General features: G+C 43.8%; 1 protein-coding gene across 1 annotated transcript in view; it reads left to right on the forward strand.

Moving 5' to 3' along the window:
* LOC119032703 (cAMP-regulated D2 protein) overlaps window positions 1–16,173 on the forward strand; it is a 20,362-nt gene extending 4,189 nt beyond the window's left edge. The window contains exons 4-8 of the mRNA XM_037122175.1: window positions 1,089–1,216; window positions 1,420–1,538; window positions 2,005–2,145; window positions 4,406–4,578; window positions 14,939–16,173. Of these exons, the coding sequence (XP_036978070.1) occupies window positions 1,089–1,216; window positions 1,420–1,538; window positions 2,005–2,145; window positions 4,406–4,578; window positions 14,939–15,391 (1,014 nt within the window). The 3' untranslated portion in view covers window positions 15,392–16,173. The remainder of the gene's footprint in view (window positions 1–1,088; window positions 1,217–1,419; window positions 1,539–2,004; window positions 2,146–4,405; window positions 4,579–14,938) is intronic.
* The last annotated feature ends 510 nt before the right edge of the window (window positions 16,174–16,683 follow it).

Genomic DNA, 16,683 nt, shown 5'->3' on the forward strand with positions numbered 1-16,683 from the left:
CATGGTTCCCAGAAGATGAATCCTACTGAATTTGGTGATCCCCTTACATTTCCCCTTGTTCCATCATGCTAAACTCATGATAAACTGTCTCAGCAGCTGTTGCGTAGGTTGCCATTAAATTAGGTACAGATGTTCATGTTCCCCTCAGGATGAACTGCCTGATACTCTTTAGCAGTTGCTAGCATGCTAACATACTTAACTAAAATGGGATCATTGTAAACACTGCACCACCTGCTGAACATCAGCATGCTAGCATTGTGATTGCGAAGATATTAGCATGCTGACGTTAGCATCTAGCTCAAAGCAGTGCAAGATTTGCGTGCAATATCACACATCCCTGGTTGTAGTCTTCTGTAAAACATCCACAGCCCCATTGTTCCACATGAAATATATAACATCTCACAGCATCACTACAATTCCATTTGTGTTATGTACATATCTGATGTTGGGTGACCAGCTTGGATCGTGTCTGATTTGTTCGTCCATAATTTCATTCAATTCGGAAAAGAAAGAAAAAATGTGAAAAGTACTTTTGAAATTGAAAGTGCATCTAGATTTAAAGGAATTTGAGGGATCACTTGTGATCTGGATAGTTGAGGTTAACGTCTGTCAGAAACACTAAATCTCCTCAGAAATCATTTCACTGATTGACAGCGTTCCAGTTTTTCACTCCGGTCCCCTTGAGGTACACCTGCGGAGAGAAATCCACAAATCTGATAAATGAGACTTTTTTTCTCTTTTTTATCTGATTACCCACTTCAGCTTTACACTAGGAAAACACATTCATTTATCTTCTGAGACGGCCATTCTGCCGTCTTTGGTTTTGACGGATAAAACTGAATAATTGAATGAACGGATGATACATGGAATATATCCAACATGAGGACATAATAAACTGGTGAGGAGTACCTTTTCCAGCTATTTTTAGCTTCCCTTTGAAATGAAATATATATGTAAATGTCATCGTATGTACCTCAACTTAAAGGACATTTTCATTTCAGCAGTGAGAGTTGCCTCATGTCGCCAACATGCAAAAGCTGCCCGCTGTGGCTTTTCATACCAAGCCTCCGTGTTGTGTTTCTTGTCAGGTGACAATATTTGGGGAGAGCGCCGGCGCTCAGTCGGTGAGTCTTCACCTGATGATCCAGAGCAGCAAGCCTCTGTTTAAACAGGCTGTCCTGCAGAGTCTGCCCTTCTCCATCCCTCTGAAGACCAGGTGAGGCTCAGACTCATAGTGGTTACCACTGTGTGACTCATTTGTGCCTGACTGAAGATGCAAAATATTATGGAATCAAAGAGCTGTCAGAAGTATATTTCTGAGAGGAGGGGAGGAGGTCTCTTGAGCGCTTGCTGTATTTAAACCAGGCCCACAGATTTCAAGCTGAACTGTAATTTTGTTTTTCTCCGACGCCTTCCCAGACACGATGCCCTGAAGCTGGGAAAAGGCTTTGCTAAACAGACCAACTGCTCTGTGAGCAACATCGTCTGCCTGCTGTCTCTCACTCCACAGGCCGTCCTGGCTGCCCAGATGAAAACAAGTAGGGCGCCACAAACACCAGCCTACGCTCGCCAAATTTAGAGCAACGCTCAGGGCTGCCTACACAGTTACATAAGGAGGCAGGATACAGTATGTTAATCTGCAGATAGATGATGAAAAACATTATCTTTATCCTGAGTGGTGTATTGGAAAACAAAATCATGAGCCTCTGAGGGGGCAATTAGAGGGATCTCACTGGCTCGCAGCACAAAATGACTGTAATATATCTGAACGGTTGACAGGGTTATTGATCAGTATCACAGGCTCAGTCACTGCGTCATCAGCTGCTGTTCTCCCCACCTGAACTCCCTTTCAAGAGCGCAGAACACATGTCACAAGACATTTCAGTGTCTTGCATTTGTCTAACTCAATCGAGTTCATTTTGCCTGACCTTTGGTCAAAATTGCCTCTCTGTTCTGAGAATCAGACTGTGTCCTCCGTCTAACTGATGCGTGTTTTGTTCTCAGGTTCCAAGATTGTGAACCCGTTCAGGTTCCTGGAGGTCTTTGAGACGTGGGGTCCGTACATTGATGGGGAGCTGATAAAAGAGCAAGCTGTCACTGCCTTTCTAAAGGGCCACTGGCAGAAGGAGAAGCCGGTGCTGCTGGGTAAGGGACACACATACACAGTATCATATTGAAAGGGGCAAAAGATGAAATTTGGCCAGAAATTCAGTTTAAAACATCTGAGAAATGAACAAGCATTATCTGCAGAACATGAAGAAACAACTGTAATGGGGGGTTTAATGTAAGGGGGAAAGGTGGGTTCTGCTTTTTCCTTCTATCTGTGCCAGTCTCATCATCCTTAACATTTGGGTTAGGTCCAGGTGGACAGTCAAACCATGCTATTGGTCCCTTGCACAATTCTCAGAGATTTGATTGGCGATGACCAGTGCGTGTTGCAAATACAAGAGATCAACCAGGTGCAGGTTATCAGGGAGTCAGATTAGCCGAGGGGAGTGCAGAGATCAAGCAGTGACAGGAAGTGCAAACCCAAACCAATTTACAACAATAAAAGCATGCAATACAGCAAAAAAAAAAAAACGCATGCGAATAAAAGACAGCAAGCAGCAATACAAAATTTCTTCTGCCCTTTGTCACTGTGTTCAAGAGATGTCATGCTAAACAGTTAGCCCCTGCCAGTCCTGTCTCCTAATACCACTTTGTACCTCAAGAGGCCATGGTCCAATAGCCCAGTAGTTTCAACTGGGTGATGTAAAAGCAGTGAGTTTGCAACTTAGTCTAAGAAATAAAGATAACAAACTACTTGTACACCTATTTCCCTCAATAAACAGAGAAAAAACAACCTTATGCCATCTGATTTCAAACAGAACTAAGACTAATTTTATGGCCTTCTTGACTCATCAAAAAACACATTTCAGTGGAACTCGCCAAAACAGCCCTGATTTGTCTTTTCATGGTCGAAGATGAATCCTAAATTCATCTAGTAATTATGTGAAAGCATTTTGGCTCTTGAGGTGTCTGCACAGTTACACATTTCCCAGCTAAGATTTGACTGCAACAGTTTGTTTTTGCCGGCGTGGCGTTGTCCAGGGGCCTCAGGAGCCATTAGTCAGTCCCGTGTGTGCATTAAAGGCCGAGAAAAGTGGGGTGGTAAATTTGTAGATTTCCTAAGGACAAAGTTTCGAGAGGATTTCTGATAGAGCAGAGGGCAAAGCCATGGGCATTACCTTACCATGAATTTATGAATTCCAGAGAATGGCCACACTGGTTCAGATGCAGACTTGAGGTCCGTTTCAATAAAGATCGCTCCATCACTCCACCCAGCCTCGCCTCTGCAGATTCTTTTATTAACAAACTACACGCTGACACCTTTGATGAAGACGGCCCAGAAACTACACTCTACACACCACCTTCACCACCCCGGTATCATAGCAGCGATCGTAGCTGCTGTAAATCACACTTCATGCTCTCTCTCTTCAGACTGCCGTCTCTCAGTCTGTGGCTGTGTCCAGTCAGGAGGCTGCTGAGCCCAGTCGAGCTGAGCCCCGTTTGAAGGCAGCGACTCCCCCTCAGTCATCGGGTGTTTTGATGCCAGGCTCCCTTCAGCTAATAGGGCCACTTTGCTCCACGGCCAACTGAGCCGCTTGCTCACAGCAGCTAGTCGCTAAAGCCAATGACAGCTACGGCAAAGAGTGCACTGGGCTCACAGCCACACGAGGCACACGCACCGCTACAGATCAAACCACCCGAAACAAACAGAAGTTCTCTATTTCCACTTTCACCAACATTTTGAACGCAGAACTTATATTTGTTATAGAGTACTTTGACAATCTAAAGATCTTAATAGTTAGTTCCTCAACCAGCGCTCCAAATGTTGTCCAGATCGCAACCTAAAGATCTAGATTTTATCAATCTGCACGAATTCTATGAATCCGTTTTTCTTCTCCACATTTTCTGCTTAAATTCATGCATGAAATACTTCAAACACCCACCATGTAGCTCATAACTGAGCACCTGCAAAGACAAGAGAGAGGTAAAATGACTTCATCTCATCCTCATGTCTGTTTTTACACGTGACCACTAACAATCAGTTCATTTTGGCATAACCGATCCGGCAATCTCTCAGCCGTTTGCTCTCCACTGGACTCCCTTTGGTTCTCGTTACAACACAATTTAATGTAAAAGCTCCCAAGATCACAACAACGCTGAAGGCAATGTTTACCGTTTAAAACAAACAAACGAATACATGTTTTCGAGGAAATCAAGAAGCCTGATGAATCAAGGTGAAAACTGAACGGGCGGGCCGTGCGAATGAGTAGCGAGTCAGCTAGAGGCGACGTGGAAGTCTACTTGTTTGTATGCACTGAGGCTCCGTTTTTTTTTTCTTTTTCTCTCTCTCCTGCAGGCACGACCTCAGAAGAGGGAGTGATCTTTGTGTACGCCGTCTTCAACAAGCCCGTCTCCGCGGTGGAGAGCACTGTGTACATCACAGCCATCTTTAAACAGCATGCTCTGAGGATCCTGCACAAGTACCTGCCCCTGTACAGGGACGCCGACCGCAGGGACATGCTCGCTCAGGTGAGAGGAGCTCACTTCACTGTCTGTCTCTAACACACAGTTAGAGTTTTTTTTTATTTTTTTTATTTCATGGAATAATCTTCTTTTTCAAGTTATTTGTCGAATCAAACCACGGGAGGGTGAAGAGAAAGAACATTTATTTCAGTCAGAACATCATCGTCAACATCCTGGATTATTTATAATTGTAAAATGCAAGTTAACGCTGCACACCAGTGGAGGACAAATTACACTCATCGACCACTGAGCACCGCTGACATTTAAAACAGTGAATGAGGAAGCATCCCACCGAAAGCAGAGTGGCTCTCTGAGCGTGATATACCGTCAAAGTGTGTCCTGGTTCTCCACACATTTCTCTGACTGACTGCCTGCACACACAAACGACACAAAGAAACATTTGATAATGATTCTTGATGGCATTGAAATATTGAATGGTGCTCAATCGTCTGTCTAATAAATGAATAAATACAAATCAAATCATTTTAGTCATGCTAGCCAATGGCATCTACAGTCAGTGGTTCAGCCATATTAACAAGATTTAGTGTATAATTTGATGAAATATGATTCTGATTCTGATTCTGATAAACCTTGGTGATTGCCTGACTTCTCCACAAGCACCACCATTATATGAAAAATTCATCTTTTCCAAGATTTTGATGTAAGTCCAGTGACATTACCACCAGTCTCAACTGCAGGCCTACTTTGTGTTGAATGCTAATTAGCAAACACTGGCACGCTAACACACCGAACGAGGATGGTAAACATGCTAAACCAAAAGCCGCTAAACATTTTAACACTATTATGTGAGCGTTCCCATCCCTAGAATCTAAGATGGGAACTGATATGTACTCTATATATAGGCTGCGCACACAAAAATCAAAAGACAAATGTTTCAAACACATTTGTTTCATTTGCGTTCGACCTGAGGTTGAAGCCAGCTGCTGTCGCCTTCCCCTGGCTCCATTACACTCTCCTCAAGAACTGAGGTATGAATAATGCAGACGAAGATGAATGAAGAACAGCATGCACCTCCTAACAGTTTGGTCCTCAAAGGCGCTAATGGCGTCGCGCACATAGAAAGTGACAGGCACTGTTGTGCGAAGACAGGCAAAAAGATTCTTCAGAGAAACGTTCGTGCTTCTATAAACTTTGCAAATTTGTTTTGAGTTTATTTTTCATGATTTTGCCACGTTATCCGTTTGGCCATAGCCATAGCAATGTCCGACCGTTTGTTGGTCTGTCTGCCACTTTGGTCCGGACATTTCTGGTCGCAGAAATCACTGCTTAGGCTTTAGTGATTCTCGGAATATTCATTTAGAGCCACCTGCAGTTTTACGCTTAAAAAGTTTCCAAGGTTAGGGTTTCCAATTATTATATGAGGTATCTCAATGCCCGCTTGTAAGTTTTCACAAAATTATGCTGATGTTTCTGACTCCCAGACAACCTAGATGAGCTCCATAGGCTGGTTCTGACCAAATATCTGCAAAAACTAATGGCATTCCTGTCAGCCTCACCTGATTACCAAGTGATGGTTAGCTATTGTTACAATGCTCACATGCTTAACTTTGATGGTGAACATGTTAAACTGATACCTTCTTGGTGTCAGCCTGTTATCACTGTCCACTGTAATCATGATAGCATGCTTAATCTCAACCATAAGAATTAAAGGTCCAATCCCAACACACTTCTTGTCCCTAACACTTAGACCGAGTGGTAGGATCCATATAGAGGATTTTCAGAGGAACGCTTTAAACCAAGGGTTATGAGATATCAGTGTTATTTAAATATATTGTGGTATTTCTTTTATAACATGCAGAAAACAATCACTACTAGTTTGCTGGTGTCCTGGTTGCTAACTTGCTACCTATCCAAAGCTGCATTGCTAATGTGTGCGTGACAGTCCCAGATTTTAACTTATTTAAATGTTCCATTATCCCTCATCTTTTGATGACATATAACGCCCAAAAGTCCTGCGACAAAGTTGTTGAACTCAGTATTGCTGCCTTAGTGCAGACTGGCAGGGCAGCAGCATTGGTTGCTAATGTTAGCCTCAAGGCACCGCTAGTTGCCAGGTAATGAAACTGTGTTCTTTTCTTGTCTGATGACATGACTGATGGTGTGAGGTTGTGAAAGAACAACGAGCATCCATGCAGAAATCACCGCAGCTGAAAATGGTATAGCCAATCAGACGCCTCTGTTTCCATAAATGCAATCGACGACAGTTCATAAGGGAAGTTTTAAACCACTGCTCCTTGCAGCTCTGTTCCAAGGGGCAAGGGGCAAACGGAAAACAAGGGTTAGACGTAATTAGTGTAAATGGGATGGAACCTGGTCTTGCTTATAACTCAGTTTTATCGCAGTGTGCTTATGCTTCCAGTCCTCACAAAGCTGTAAGAACACAGAGACATGGATCACCATGACACAGGAGGAGAAGGGAAGCCTCCAGCAGTTTCCTCTCAGGCTGTTTCCTGCAAACTGCAAGGTGGCAGCCTCAGGGAGCTACAGGGGGTCAGGAGGTGACACTCCGGGATATATTTAGTGTTCAGCCAGTTGACGGTGCAGTGGGGAGACAGCGCAGTCACAACCATAGCTACCCCTCCTGATAGACCTCCTGCAGCCCTTCATAGAGGATCCAAACTTAGTCTTGTTCCGAAACAAAGTCATTTTTCGTCATAGTCGTTGCACTCACTATGTCGAAACCACTGTTGTTCTATTTTTACTTTGTGAACAAGTGCAGCTGATTTGTCGGACAGATGGGAGCAAGAATAACGAAAAGCAGTGGATGAAAATGAAAACTGTCTGCCGGTTTCCAGCTAGCCTGCGTTTTGACAGTAACATCTAATTGTGGAACACTGACGAGCGCTGTAGCTTGTGTAGAAAAAGCAAAGCAAAAAAAAATAAAAAAAATTAGACTGCATTAACCTGGATTTACGGAGCGTCATTCTACTCCGTATTTTCCTCACGTTCAGACTGAAATGTGAGTGCTCAGACACGGTCCTCACACACACACACACACTCGAGCACACACATGCATCAGTAACCACCCATTCGGTGGTTTTGCCAGGCGGGCAGCCATGCGTGGATCGATGTCCCACCCAGCTGGAGCTCGATGTGTAACGAGGACCCAGCTGTCTTCTGAGCTCGCTCCAGCTTCTCCACATCTAACGAGCCTGATGGGGAATTGAAAACAATTGTTCTCTTTTGCCGCCGTGATCCGTTTGTTAAAGACAATAAATAAGTCACATTTTTCGTCGAGAAGAGGGTATTTGATGAAAGACTTCAGAGCCGTTATGGCCGTTATTCAGCCGACTTTACAGACTTCCCCGCTGCTCCTCAGCTCCACAAACACAGCTCCGATCTTTTGCCCGCAGAGGGAGCTACAGCTCCAGTTTCTCTCAGAGGCTGACCCTGACACAGGGCACAGGTTTTCATTTCTCCTCCATCGATTTGTATGTGGGAAGCATGTGGTCCGACTGGAGTCAGGGAGTTTGTCTGTTTGAGATGCAGCCTTGCCTGCTCCCACGAAGAAGCAACTCGTCTCTCATTAACATCTACAGTGACAGGAGGGATCAGCCCAGAGATCCCAGAGGAAGTACAAGGCAGAGAGGGCCGGCTGAGGAGGAAACACTGACTGGGCGACTTGACAGCCCATTTGTATTAATGAGGGTACACTAAATATTAGAGACACTTGTCAGTATGATGTACTGATGTGTGCCAACACACCCGCATAACTGAACGACTGAAGAGGTCGATTGCGAGTGACTCCCCAAACACCTGTGACAGGTGTACAGTGACACTGTCATATGGGTGCATATTAGTTTAGGCAAGAAAACCACTTGGTTAAGTTTAGGAAAACATTGTGGATCGGGTTAAAATAACTATGTTACATATGCACCATCAATTACAAACGTATATGCGTTACATATGGGATTTCTGTTACATTTGTGCTCTGTATTCTGTTTCAGCTTGCTGCTTCCTTTGCTGCTGTTGTCCTTACTACGTCCACTAGAGGTCTCTGCCACACAAGAAAGGGAAAAATGGATCGTAATGAGTTGTGTTAGACAAACTGCAAATGCACTCTGCCTTCGGCTTCCAAAATTGAACATTTTCAGAGGAGGAGTATTTTCCCTTTTATAGCAGCCAAGTCGAGGTAGTTCAGGTAGTTCATCAGTCCTACTGTCACAGAGATTACTGACAGTAATATCTGGAGCCACAGCATATGTTTATAAGACTATAAGACTATTATGTGACATCGCTGTATTTCTTAATCTTATTTTCTTTGCAGTTGAGATGAAAAAGCAGAAAAGCAGCTAAGTCTTCATCGCACTTCATCTCTTCTTCGCTTTCGACAACCTCACTAGGACTAGAAACTTCTACCAGAGTATGACATGAAGAAAACAAGGGTGACCGAATACAGCTCATCAGGTACCTTTGTGGCTGCCAAAGCCTAAGACGCCATGTGCGCAGACACCTTAACTAAGCCTTGATGGCTTAATGGACACCTACAGATCAGTCAGAACTGACAGCAGTGGCCACAACAACCAGTAACATCAGTTTAGGGTTAGTGTCACACAGCCAGAGTTTCTCCAGAGTGCTGTGTCATAGCTGGAGAAAGGTCCGGCTGCACCAAATTCTATTTCTTGTACGGGGGAAACAAATGGATGAGTCACAGCTTCTAGCTTGTTTACGTTCGTACCGCTAGCGAGCAGGTTAGAATAATCTGCCATCTTCCATGTGGGGCCGCTGTAGCTCAGGGGTAGAACCAGCGTCTTGTTATCGGAAGGTCGCTGCTTCGATTCCCATGGTGGCAAGATACTGAGCCCCAAACTGCTCCTGACATGCTGGTTGGCACCTTGCAAGGCAGCCACCACCATCGGTGTATGAATGTATGTATGTAAGTTGCTAGCTCGACGGTTAAAGCAGTTATTTGCTGTGGAGATTCTGGAAACGGTAACATGCTGGAGGAGTACGCTGACTGACATAATTGGATGATGGCAGGCTTACACCTACCTAATTCAAGCATTATTGATCGTGGGTTACTCACTTTTTCAGCATAAATGAGCTCATTTGAGAGCCAAATCCTGCCCTCCTTATTACTGCATTCATGCATTTTGCTTTATCGCAGAGCGTTAATGTTGCGCTTTCAAGGCTTCATCCTCGAGTTTATGGCAGTGATAATGGCTTGTGATGACACAGTAGAGGGAGAAAGCCTCGAGCACTTTTTCTCTCGGTAATTTTGATGCAAAGTTCAAGGTGGCAGCCTCAGGGAGCCACGGGGGGGTCAGGAGGTGACACTCCTGGACATATTTAGCATTCAGTCACAGTTGATGGTGCAGTAGGGAGACAGTGGAGTCACAGCCATAGCACACACACACACACATACACACACACCTCCTGCATCTCTTCATAAAGGCCACCCCTCCAGAGGACTGAGGGGGCCAGCACAAATGTCAAACAGTCCGTCATGCAGCAGGCTGATGTGGAGAGCTCAGTGTTTCGTAGCATTCACATTCACATTTTAGCGTATTTTCTCTGCATTACACGACATGATCGCATACAAAACACAACAGAAATGATCATCTTCTATCCTGATCAGGCAGACGCAGCTGTCTGAGTGCTCCGGTGCAATGTCTTTTTACCAGAATGAAAAACACTTCTGTCGTAATAAAAGCTAAGAACCGACCAGAGTGACACTCAACAACTTTCTTTTGTTCCCGGGGAGCGCTCAGTCACTGACAAGCTCATCAACTGTTTGTGAAGGGTTGCCAGCAATAAGAGATTCAGCGAGTAATTCCAGTGAAGAGGGAGTCATGTCTGCCAGACTACTTGTTACTGAAGAGTTTCTGGTCGGGGCTGGCTGTATCTATAATAGTTCACGTGTTTCGCAGAGAACAACACATTGATTTGTTTTTGTTTCGTTTTTTTTTTTTTTTTTTTTTGTTAACAGAGGTGATGCAAAGTGGTGCAGCTTTAGGAAAAAAAATGGTCAACAAGAATTGTTCCGCCTTGTTCTCCAGTGATGTTCTTCTTTCCAGCAACATTTCCTCAGCAAATCGATTCCACGTAGCACCTGGAATGTGTCTGTATGCAACAAAATGAATTCCCATTATTCAGCTGAAGGGTACAGCTGTAGTTAGTGCCTGGTACTTTTCTCTACCTGGTTTTGCTCTGCAGTTACAAGTACCTCCGAATACCTCCCCTGAGAACCTTCCCCAAAATAGGCAGGATTCCTGACTGATTGTCATATATAACCTAACCTACAGCGTACGTTCACTGTAGCAGCATTTACTGTAACAGTCAACTCCGATGCTCCTCCTCTCTCGCTCTGTCTTTCTCTAACTCTCTCTTTCTCTCTCAACCCAACCGGTCACCACTGAGTCCAGTTCTGCTCCGAGGTCTCTGCCTGTTAAAAGACAGTTTGTTTTTTTTCTCAAAACAATGTGACTGTTTCAGCAAATCAGTCACTGCATGATGAGGGTGTACCGGGCCCTTTCGGTTACGTAGAGGCATGAAAACAACTTAGCTTTGCTCAGGTTACGTTTATGCACTAAAGGTACTTGGTTAGGGTTTAGGCACTAAAACTACTTAGTTAGGTTTAGTCACTAAAACTACTTGGTTAGGTTTAGTCACTAAAACTACTTGGTTAGTTTTAGTCACTAAAACTACTTGGTTAGTTTTAGGCACTAAAACTACTTAGTTAGGTTTAGTCACTAAAACTACTTGGTTAGGTTTAGTCACTAAAACTACTTGGTTAGTTTTAGGCACTAAAACTACTTAGTTAGGTTTAGTCACTAAAACTGCTTGGTTCAGGTTTAGTCACTAAAACTACTTGGTTAGTTTTAGGCACTAAAACTACTTAGTTAGGTTTAGTCACTAAAACTACTTAGTTAGGTTTAGTCACTAAAACTACTTGGTTCGGGTTCAGGCACTGAGGATACATGGTTAGGTCTTGGAAAACATTATGATCTTGGTTTAAAATAATGTTTCTATAAATTCCGTCACAAACAAACATACATTAGGTTAAAACATCTCACTGCTGACATTTTGGTTGGGTGAAAGTCATACCATACTACCAACCCCGTCCGCTTCCCTAATCATAATTTTGTCACTCTTTAAACTACTTCATTTGACTTCCTCCTCTGCTGCTGTAAAACTTACAATGGCCACTAGAGGCTGCTGCCGAACAAGAATCATAAAGAAGAGTTGTAATAAGCAGTTTTCAACAGTGTTGGGCACGTTACTTTTAAAAAGTAATCAGTTACTAGTTACTTTTTCCAAAAAGTAACTGAGTTAGTAACATAATTACTCCACAATAACAGTAACTAGTTACCACAGAGAGTAACTATTGCGTTACTTTAAATTATTCCCCCTTTTGAGCTCCGCATTCATTTTAACGTATTCGGCATCTATGTAAAATATCTTTCTTGCATGGCGGATTGGCACCTGCTCTCCCTGGTATTTTAGAAATGAGGGCTCTGAAAGTGTCTGTGTCACTTGTTGATAACAGGAGCATGTTCTCAACGACATACCTGCCTATCACTGCATTCAGTTCAGTCTGTGTCAGAACTTTTTGGGAAGCTGGAGGAGAAAAATCCAGCTGTGGCTGCTCGGACAGCGCGGTGTCCTTCTTTGTTAGCAGAGCTCACGTTAGCCATACCTGGCCTGTTATCATCACCAACAGTGTCAACAACGGTGTTTTTGGTCACTAGTTTTGTAGAAGCATGTTCAGAGATGCTTCATCAGATAAGAGTTGCTTATAACGGACGTAGACAAAAGAGATTGAAAACGTGTCTACTTCCACTTTGAAAACATCAATTTTCCCACCGGACCCGCCATTGCTGCAGTTTACCTCTGCTAGTTTGTGTGTGCGAGGCTGCTGTGTGCGTGTGTGGTTTGTGTGTAAACTGAAAACTGCCTCTGATTGGCTTACGAACTCTCACTCTACCTTAGAGAGCCAGTCGCCATCACTTATGCGGTTGTCCCGCCCCTCCCTCTTCCCTTTGCAGTTCCGGTGGCTGTGAGTCGAGTTGGATGACAACAGCTTCAATGAGCAGCTTCAGTTTGTAACGCGCCACATTTAATAGTCGGTAACGGTGTTGTAACGATGGAAATAGTAATTAGTTAGATTACTCATTACTGACAGAAAGAAACAGCGTTAGTAATGCCATTTGTTGTAACGCCGTCATTCCCAACACTGGTTTTCAAAGTCAATATCGTCATTTTTTTTTCAAATTAGGATGTGCTGGATCCACGATAAAAATGTAAATATGGGCTGAAAACATAAAACTTACTTCTTGATACATTAAAACGATATGACCACATTTCAGCTGTAGAACTCAATAACTAAACTGTGTTTGTATTTGCCCCTGAGAAATCAAAGGCTTAGGTATGCTGTTGAACTGTTGTTGCCAGCAGATTACTTCTTTCATAGTCTAGACTTTAATACAGTTAGTAATGAAAACGAGAGAGGTGTGGAGAAAAATACAGGGAAGGGGACAAGGGGCCAGAACAGAGGACAGAACATTCTCATGAATACATTAGTGCTCGTGCCTTTTCGAAGCAAACAACTATGTGCGAGGAAAGATAAGAAAAAGTGATTCTGCGCGAGCGCCTGTCCATCAGCTTCCTACCGTCAGCCTGTTTGTTTCCAGGTGTCAGATGTGGGGCTGTGTGGGCGCAGGTTGTTTACTGCTGAAAAAGACACACTGGTTTCCAGGTAACAGGCAGAGGAAGACGGTCCAACCTTCATTTTCTTTTTGCCTCCTTTTAAACCGAGCGGGAACAGTATTGTTTTGCTGCTCTGCCCCGGCCCGTCTCTTTGTAGGTGTCACGCTAATTAGTTTAAATCCTTTTCTACAAAAAAAAAAAAAAACAACACCTGCCAAATTAGAAGATACACTGTGAGGAATAGACCTTTAACAATAATGAACACTTTACAGCTTTAATTTTTTTGTTTCTTTGGTCCAAATTATTGTCTGAATGCAGTGCTGGTTAGCCCCACGAGCTGGATCAGCACCAATATGTAATGGGGTGATCCTGAGGCCAAGGATGATCATTTGTCCACAAAACTGTGCTCAGATTGGCTCACTGTCTTTGGTTGTCATGATTAAAAGTAAGACTGAAAGGAAACCAGTATCCTGTGTAAAGCCATGATGGCTGTCGTTATGCTGTGAGTCACATGTGTCCAAGAGGAGTACAGATTTTCTTTTTAAAAAAAGGACAACTCAGGCATATGAGGCGCTAATTAGCCCTCTGTCTCACACCAGCAGCCCTGTGAGGCCCTTACTTTGTGGTGTTTGGAGCAAAAATGCAAATGTCAGCATATTGATATGCTTAGCATGCATGCTAACACACAGCAGCAAGTAGCACAACATTCAAGAGCAGCTGGTGCTAATGGGAGTGCCATTAGCTATGCAGGTGTCTGGTCTAAACCAAAATATTGGACCTGGAAACGAGATGAGAAGTCAGGGGGATCATCAGAGTGATTAAAAGTCATCCTGAGGGGAACGTGAATGTCTGCTCCAAAATTGAATTGCAAGCCATCCAATAGTTACAAAGACATTTCCCCCGAAAACAGAGTTTCATTTGCAGATGTGTTCCATTCAGACCGATCTCCTTGCAGCCTGGTTTGTGTTGGGTTGAACACAATTGATTCAGTGACTGACAGGTCATTATGTACGCTGCTCTGATTGGTTATGGGTCTATCCAGTTGTGTCCAGTCTGTGCAGGTCTGTACGCGCTCACACAACTCAGGTGAAACTATCAAACTGGGCAGTGCCGATCAAATATGAATCGAGCATGTTGGAGCAAGATATGAATAAAGAAAGCTGGGCTAATGTACGTCCTCAAGACATTTCATATTTCTTTGAATAGCTTTTATCCCCACGTGGTTCTAGAGGTACAACGTTTAAGTAAACAGGACAAAGTAGCTCGCCAAAGTTAGAAGGATTCATAATTTGGGCGCGATGATTATTTTTCTACCAAAATGTCCTGGCAGTCTTTTCAATAGTTGTAACATTTCACTCCAAACACAAAGGTCAACCTGAAGCTGTCACTTGCGGGAAAGTTAGAGGATCAGAGTTAGTAGGATCCAACCTCTGGGGACCATGAATGCCTGGACAAAATTTCATATCAGCATCCATTAGCTGACGAGATATCATGGTGTCGCTACGGGAAAAGTCGGAAGATCCCCAAAGTCAGTGGCATTCATCCCCTGGGTATCATGAAAGCCTCTACTAAATTTCATGGCAATTAAATAGGTCTAGAGACTGGTCTAGTCTGGATCAACAGGATGGACCGACTGATGACATGACCAACTCATTTAATCTAATTAAAAAGTATTTGTTGTCTCCTCTCTACCCAGATCGTCACCGACTACATCTTCCTGTGTCCAGCGAGGAGGTCGGCGCGGGCCGGCACAGCGGCGGGCAGCGGCGTGTGGATGTACGTGTTCGACCACGTGGCGTCAGACCCTCGGGTGTGGTCAGGTCTGACCTTCTGCTACCAGCACGCCTGCCACGGCGCCGAGCTGCCTTTTCTCTTCAACTCCGCCCCGGTGGCCAACTTCACCATGACGCTCTCAGAGAAGCTGCTGTCCAATCGGATGCTGTGCTACTGGGGGGCCTTCGCCCACACCGGCGACCCTTCCTCGCGGGCCCAACAGACCACTTTCTGCCGAGAGCAGCGGCTGCCTGTTTGGCCGCGCTACTCCGACAACAGTGGCTGGCTGGTTATGAACCTGACGGTGCGATCACATGCGCAAGTGGGAACAAGGAGCCATATATGTGACTTCTGGGACAAACTGGGCATCTACTAGTGAGGAGACAGGCTGCACGGAGGGGATTCGGGTCACTGTTCTTGCACTGTAATATGGCGTTCATGTTGTTTATCTCAAATTATACATTCATGAAATTTTAGGAAATTGCTACCAGCTCTTAAAAGAAACTTTTGTTCCTATGTCAGAGGTCTTGATACATTTTGAGATCTAAACCTTCATTAGTCCTGTTGAAGAAACAAACACAAAGTCTGTGTGTGTTGTCAGCTAACTTGCCACTAGCTGTTTGCAGTGGACAAGCGCACAAAAAAAAAGTACTCCCGAATCACAATGTGCACAACACAAAGCACGGCAAAAACTTCTGTCCCACTCAAACCTGAACACACCTTTGGAGTGTAGCCAATGTCAGAGTCTGGGAAAAATTCTTTATATGTGACAATGCAGCACAAAGAATGAAAGATGTGGTGGGACTTTAGCTATAGCTATTGGCACAAGCGATAAAATGGAGATTAACTCACTCACTGTGAACGGCTCCTGTATGGAACAGCCCAAGTAAATATTAAAATCAAACAGTGTGGATTAACACTTGCTTCTCATTATACAAACTGTGATGTATGTATGCTTCCTAAAGGCTTCAGTTAGCAGCTGTACATTGTGGTCAAATTAATTTAGTCAAAGCAGGAGCCAGTCTTCTAACTGTATAAACTGTATGAAAAAAGAAAAGTGATTTCATTAATACTGTTCTTTTGTTTTTCTTTTTAATTGTACTTGGCTCAGAATCTCTGACCAGCGTGTTTCTCAAATAAAATGAATCCTTAAAGCTGTGCTTGCAATGGAAAAAAAATGACTTCATGTTATTCTATACACGATATATGTAATGATAACTATATATCACCCAGCAGCTGTTCCCCTCAGAGCCACTTTCAGCTAGTTCTTTGTGTCACAGTTAATTTGCATGTCAAACTGTTGTTTCTGTCAAGAGCACTTTCACACAGAAAGCAAAAGAAGAAGTCGATTTTTCTGAGCTTTGGCACCGTGAATGAAGGCATCAGCCGAAGGGGACGTGAAAGCGGGAAGCGAAACAGACATCACGTTGCGACGTATGGCCGATTCGTTGATTGTTTTTATTTTCCATCACCCTGTGCGATGTGAAGCTGGCAAATCCATCTGTGCTCTCTTCAAATTCACCAGACTGCGTTGCAAAAATTGTTACCTTGCGTCTAGAACATGGGCGCTGTTGGGATGACCCCTTATCGTTTAAATGTGATATCATACCCATGCTGCAAATTTGCATATTGGAGTATAATGTACTCAAGTAAATTTGTGTTGCTAGC

The sequence above is a fragment of the Acanthopagrus latus genome, chromosome 14 (genome assembly GCF_904848185.1).
Source record: "Acanthopagrus latus isolate v.2019 chromosome 14, fAcaLat1.1, whole genome shotgun sequence".
Lineage (NCBI taxonomy): Eukaryota > Metazoa > Chordata > Actinopteri > Spariformes > Sparidae > Acanthopagrus > Acanthopagrus latus.